General features: G+C 39.5%; 1 protein-coding gene across 1 annotated transcript in view; it reads right to left on the reverse strand.

Moving 5' to 3' along the window:
- rpap1 (RNA polymerase II associated protein 1) overlaps positions 1-6034 on the reverse strand; it is a 30745-nt gene extending 24711 nt beyond the window's left edge. The window contains exons 1-7 of the mRNA XM_052153914.1: positions 5562-6034; positions 5061-5212; positions 4892-4984; positions 4631-4814; positions 4274-4432; positions 3500-3718; positions 1788-1903 (exon numbers count right to left, since the gene is read on the reverse strand). Coding sequence (XP_052009874.1) covers positions 1788-1903; positions 3500-3718; positions 4274-4432; positions 4631-4814; positions 4892-4984; positions 5061-5212; positions 5562-5736 — 1098 coding nt within the window. The 5' untranslated portion in view covers positions 5737-6034. The remainder of the gene's footprint in view (positions 1-1787; positions 1904-3499; positions 3719-4273; positions 4433-4630; positions 4815-4891; positions 4985-5060; positions 5213-5561) is intronic.
- Positions 6035-6664: the final 630 nt, after the last annotated feature.

Below are 6664 nucleotides of genomic sequence, written 5' to 3' on the forward strand. Positions count from 1 at the left end.
AATATAAAAAAAATTTTCATCACTGCCTAAAACTTTTAGACAGCGCTGTATAGCAAGGATCAATAGAATTTATTACAAAACTGTGTTTAACTAACTGCTTAAATGTACTTGATTATTCTTATCTGTTCTTTTGAAATCTGAAATGATCTCATCATTTGGCAACAGACTGCTGAGGGTAGTAAATGCATTAAGAAATGCATTTTCTATTTACAAATAATTGTCCAAAAAATTATTCCTAGAAAGTACTAAAGAATCATTAATGGAAACATTAAGGGTCTGGAATCATTAAAATGAATCAGAATTGGAACCGCACTCACTACGTTTCTTACGATTCCCATAGTATTGTTTTCAGTTTTCAATCAGATCTCTGCCCATCTCTCACAGAACAAACTGCTGGATGGCAATCAATCAGGCTTCAAAAGTGGACACTCCACCGAGACTGCCCTGCTGTCTGTCACAGAGTCGCTGAGACAGGCGAAAGCTGAATCCAGATCATCCGTTCTGATTCTGCTGGACCTTTCTGCTGCCTTTGCCACAGTCAACCATCAGATCCTACTCTCCACCCTCTCTAAACTGGGCATCAGAGGAACTATGCTTGACCTCCTATCTCTCTTATAGGTCCTTCAAGGTAGCCTGGAGAGGTGAGGTATCCAAGCCACATCAGTTACTTACTGGGGTACCTCAGGGATCAGTGATTGGGCCACTTCTCTTCTCCATATACACAACATCACTGGGACCCATCATTCAGTCACATGGTTTCTCTTACCACTGCTACGCTGACGACACGCAACTCTGCTTGTCTTTTCAGCCCAATGACACCACAGTGACTGCTCGAATCGCTGCCTGTCTGGCAGACATCTCGGCCTGGATGAAGGAACACCACCTGCAACTCAATCCAGCCAAGACCGAACTCCTTGTCTTTCCAGTCAACCCTGCTGTTGAACACAACATCTCCATGCAGCTCGGTTCAACTGCAGTATCGGCATCCAAAACAGTCAGAAATCTAGGGGTAACCATCGTTAACAAGCTAAATTTCACAGACCACATCTCAAAGATTGCAAGATCATGTAGATTTACACTCTACAAAATCAGGAAAATAAGACCTTTCCTCTCTGAACATGCCACACAACTGCTTGTTCAGTCACTTGTCATAACTAGTCTGGACTACTGTAACTCTCATTGCAGGCCTTCTTGCATGTGCAACTTTACCTCAGCAAATGATCCAGAATGCAGCAGCACGTCTGGTCTTTAATGAACCAAAGAGAGCGCATGTTACACCACTCTTTGTCTCTCTCCACTGGCTGCCGGTTGATGCAGATATTAAATTCAAGGCTCTGATGCTGGCATACAAAACAGACACTGGGTCTGCTCCAGCATACCTAAAATCATTTATGTTGATCTACACTCCCGCCACAAGCCTGCGGTCAGCTAAGGAACGTCGCCTTGTACCAACACAAAGAGGCACCAAAACACTTTCCCGGACTCTCAGTTTCATCATACCACGTTGGTGGAATGTCCTACTCAACTCCATCCGTGAAGCTGATTCACTCTCTGTCTTCAAAAAAATGGCTAAAAACACATCTTTTCCAAGAGCACTTAACCAGTCACAAAAAAAAAAAAGAACATTTCAAACCTTGTGGTGCAAGAATGCCATTTGGAAAATGCCCACTGTCACCCCTATATGGCTTGGGATCATCTTTCAATGTAAATCAATGGGATTATTTAGCCCAGTATATGCACCAAAGTTTAATACACTAATTAAACCTTCTCCCAGGTTTTGTTCGTACCTTTTTGGTGCTCTGCCTCATTGGTGGAGGCAGGTCTCTTGTCCATTCCAGTTTTTCTGGCTCCACCTTGTCCATGTGAAGCCACTCCTTCTGCAGCTTGATGGGCAACTCATCCTCTATTCAAAAAGCAATACACATATTCTAAATGATAGCATTAATAATAATAAAGAAAACACCACAATCTTGTCTGCAACTGACTGCAGTGCAACTCCAGTTTTCTGAACAGTGACCCAAGGTGTGTCTCATCTATAAATGTCAATGAGTGCCTCTGATCTCTATTACACTAAAATGAATTGGTGCTTGCTCCAGCTAACTATGGTCTAATCAGACCTTTTCAAATTGATGCAGCTGCCTGAGCATGTTGGACATGCAGCTAAGCTGGATAGATCTGCCAAATGGACAGTCCTGGATATGTGCAGCTAGTTCCAAGCCCAGGGTGAATAAAGAACTGGCAACAGTCCAGGTGCACTTGAGCTGACAACATTGAGAAAACCACTTCCGGTAAATCAGATGAACTTTCTAATGCTGCATGCATACAGTTAAATCTGAAAACTCCATTCAGCCTTTTTCATGAGAATAATGTTATGCTGTAGTAAAGCCTTTCAGAAATACATGACAAAACCAAATATATGTTGGTGACGGACGGTGTCCTCTGTAAATAACATTCTTAGAACAATCCATCCCAGTGCAATGGTATATTATCTGATCTGGGTTTCCGCAAAACAACCAATAAGGAAATAAAAAAATGGAACCAAAATGAGACATGTGTAGCAGTAAGTTTCTGCATGGTAGCTTTGAGGCCATCTGATACACTCCTAAATTTTGACAAAAATTTACTTGAAAAAAGGGATAATTCACCCAAACATAATCTCATGATTTACTCACCCTCATGCCATCCCAGATGTGTAAGACATTCTTTCTTCTGCAGAACAGAAATTAAGATTTTTATAAGAATATTTCAGCTCTGTAGGTCCTCACAATGCAAGTGAATGGATGCCAAAATTTTGAAGCTCCAAAGTAATCTGTATGACTCCAGCGGTTCAATCCATATCTTCAGACACAATATGATAGGTGTGGGTGACATTCTTATCATGTAAATCAACAAAAATTGAAAAGAAGAATGGGAAAGTAAAAGTGAGGTGGAGATTGACTGAGCAGGGATGATAATTTATAGTAAATATTGATCTGTTTCTCACCCAAACCAATCATATCGCTTCTGAAGATATAGATTTAACTACCAGAGTTGTCTAGATTATTTTTATGCTGCCTTGATGAGGATTTGGAGCTTCAAATGTTGGCACCCATTCACTTACATTGCATGGACCTACAGAGCTGAGAAATTATTTTAAATATCTTTTTTGTGTTCAGCAGATGAAAGAAAGTCATACACATCTGGGATAGCATCAGGGTAAATAAATGACAAGGGAATTTTCATTTCTGGGTGAACTACACCTTTAAATTGATTTACGCATTTAATTTTAAACTCTTTCTCTTACAGTAAAGCAAATCATGGTTTGTAGCAACGTACCAAAAGAGTATTGGCCATTTAAAAAAGGGAATGACCCCTTTGATTTGTCCCACCCAAACTTCATGTTTCAATAGGAAATACAGTCAAGCAGGAGAAAATTCAGTCTTTAAAAGCATCATAACCATGAGTCCTGTACCTGCCCAGTTCATTCACTTCTGAATAAAAGTCTCTCTCACTCACTCACCTGTGATTGCAGGTTGGACAGCAGGCTCATTTGATTCATCTTCCTCCATGGTAACCCCATGAGATTCCTGAGCTTTTATTGTGTGGTCTAACTCTGGAGAAGTGCTCTGAGGTGGAGGTACATTCAGGGAGACTTCTCTTTGCCCAGAACTGGATGCTGACTCAGAGGCAAGGCTTTTCTCTGCCTTCTGAGATCTCACAAAGTCAACTAGTCTAGGGTCTGACAAAATAGGACAATGTGAGTCCAAACAAATTCTAAAGTTGTAGTAAGCAGGATCAGAAATAAACCAGGGCTTGGGATAAAGTTGCTACTAAAAGTGATAAAACTGGCCCAGATATTTAAATTGTCAGGGGGAAATGCTCCTGTAATGAAGTGTTTTCCTGTTATCTAAAATGGGTTGTTTTTAATAATATTCTACTGTATCTCTAATATATCTAGTAATTTTGACTCTGCAGACACTGTAGTGACCTCAGTATTGATGTATGTGTGTCTAATATGAAGTGGTGTTTGATTAAATAAAATTATATCAGCTCTGAAAACAATGAACACGAAAAAAAAAATCTCCCAACCACTCAAAAACTTGAAACAAAAATTAAATCTACTTAGAGGTCATGACATGAGGAATTACAGTTTTCTTGATCTTTTAACATAAGAGTTCATTGTTCAATAAAAAACATTCTATAAGTTTCAGAACTTTTTCCTGCAGATGTACATTTTAAACAGTTTGCTCTTTGGCATCAGGAGTGTCGGTAATGAGGATGTCGTCCAGCTCACCTAACTGGGCCAGCAGATTCCTCTGTTCATCCAGTATCTCACTCTGCGACATCACCTGCAGCTTTGCCAGATTCTCCTGGTGGATTTTCACTGTCTCCATGGCAGTGTTTGCAATTCCAAGTCCTTGACCTGACACTAGCAAGGGGCCAGCAACAGCCTCTATAAAAGTCAAAGATAGAAATATGAGATGATCCAACCTCTGTTTACCATTACATTACCTCGTTTTTTAAATGAGAAACACTTTCTGTAATTAGTATATCATGACAGCAACTAAAACATGTCATTTTGACTTGCATTTCTCTTTCTCTCACTCTTAATTTCTCTGTAATGTTTTTTACAAAAGCAACAAACACTCACTGATAGCATCTGATTTAGTTTGCTCAGTCTCCATACTCTCCAATGGTGAGGAGACCAAATTTGATGATCCATGTTCTTTAGGCTCTGAACCATTTAAAGATGATGCATAATCCTTCTTAGCCATTTGTGCTGCAATCTGTCGTGCAAAAATACTTTTTCTGCCTCTAGGTGCTCTTACCTGCCCCTAGACACGATAAGAAAGCACAGACACACTCAGACATAAAAACAAGGAGAATTAGAAGGGAATAATTTGTTCCTCACCTCACTATCCACCACAGATCGATGTAGGACTTTGGGGAAAGGAGTGCCCGTGATGCATGGTAGTGACAAAGGCACAGCACTTGTGTCCCTCTCCTAAATAAACAAAAAACATTTAATTATGGTGGAATTAAATTACCCATCCAAAATAAATAACATATGCATTACTCACAATGATCCTAGAAAGGACAGCACTGATGTGAGTATCATGCCTGTCCAGTTGCTCTTCTGGGTCTTCATCCTCAAAATGCACTCGCTGCTCCTGCTTGAAACGAGACTTCTTTGGGGGTGCAGGTGTCAGGGTGGGAATCTCATCTGGGAGATCTGAATATATATGCAGACATGCTTATTTGAGCTTTATAATGAAAAACATTTATTTTAGAATACAGCTAGATCAGTTATACAGTATACTGTATGTCTTGTTTAAAAAAGATGGGAAGTGACAAAGCGACTTCCAAATAAGGAGCATCTCAAGCAAAAAAAATTAAAAATTATTCTTTCTGGTTCAAATACCAGATCTGAATTATAGATGTATATATATTTATTTATTTTTTTTATTAAGCAAGAATATAGTATAATGATATAATTCTGATAATTTCCCCCAGTTGAATTGTGTCATCATTTAAACTTTATAAAATGTTAGCAGGTGTTAGAGTAAACATCTGTAACCTACCTGCTATAGTGACAACATCTCTCTGATTTCCCTGCTTAGCTGCAGCAGCGTCTCCTCTGCGTTTATCAGGACGCTTGACAACAGTGACCGTAGACTGACTGCCCGCCGCCAGAAACTCCTGCTGTTCACGGAGCAAATCCGTCTCTGAGTCTGAGGGCTTGGGACGTCGTAACATCCCAAAATCGTGCACGAACACAGAGGCGGCTAATGTTTCAGAAAGGTGTGTAAGAAATAATAATGAATCAGTATTTGGCTTCTACGCTACCACAGCAACGCGCGCTCAGCTGACTGACAGTCTCAACGAGTAATCTGGTTGGATTGCAGTGGATACCTGGAGCAGCACCTATCAAGCTCAATAGTAGTAATAATTGTCAGCGGTCAGCACATAAATTACGTACAAAATAATAATTGTAAAACGTTTATTTAGCTGTGAAATGAGGCGCTGTTCTGCAGGCTCTCTATCCCAAACACTAAACACATGTGTTTACAGCTATAATTTAACTTCCGGGTCATGTGTGACCATTACACAATAAAAGCCTTATTAGTTTATCATATCTTCTTTTCTTTTTTTACAGTCAGTAAAAGATTAAATACATGTTAAATAATAAAATAATACCATGTAAACATATGTTCATTTTATAATTAATTATATACTGTATATGCATATTGCATCTAAATTAATATATGCACATTTGTATTATATAAAATATGCATAAAATGGTGATGATGATTGGCTTAGTTGGCAATCATTTCTGTTTTAGCGTTTTTTTTAAATTATGTTTTAAAAAATATTGAATGTGTCTGTGCACGTGCGTGGCCAAAAGGGTGGCATGGGGTTGCAGCTGCCACCCTAGAAATGAGCTTTGCCACCCCAACTCGAACCCTGCTTGCATACTTAAGATGGTGCGCAATGGTTCATGACAACATTCCATGACAACCCGTGTGTGTGTGTGTGTGTGTGTGTGTGTGTGTGTGTGTGTGTGTGTGTGTGTGTGTGTGTGTGTGTGTGTGTGTGTGTGTGTGTGTGTGTGTGTTGGATAGATAGATTTGAAAACCTTTGAAAAGAAAGAATTGTCAGCATTAACATCATCAATAAAACTCCA

The sequence above is a fragment of the Xyrauchen texanus genome, chromosome 22 (assembly GCF_025860055.1).
Source record: "Xyrauchen texanus isolate HMW12.3.18 chromosome 22, RBS_HiC_50CHRs, whole genome shotgun sequence".
NCBI classification, from domain to species: Eukaryota; Metazoa; Chordata; class Actinopteri; order Cypriniformes; family Catostomidae; genus Xyrauchen; species Xyrauchen texanus.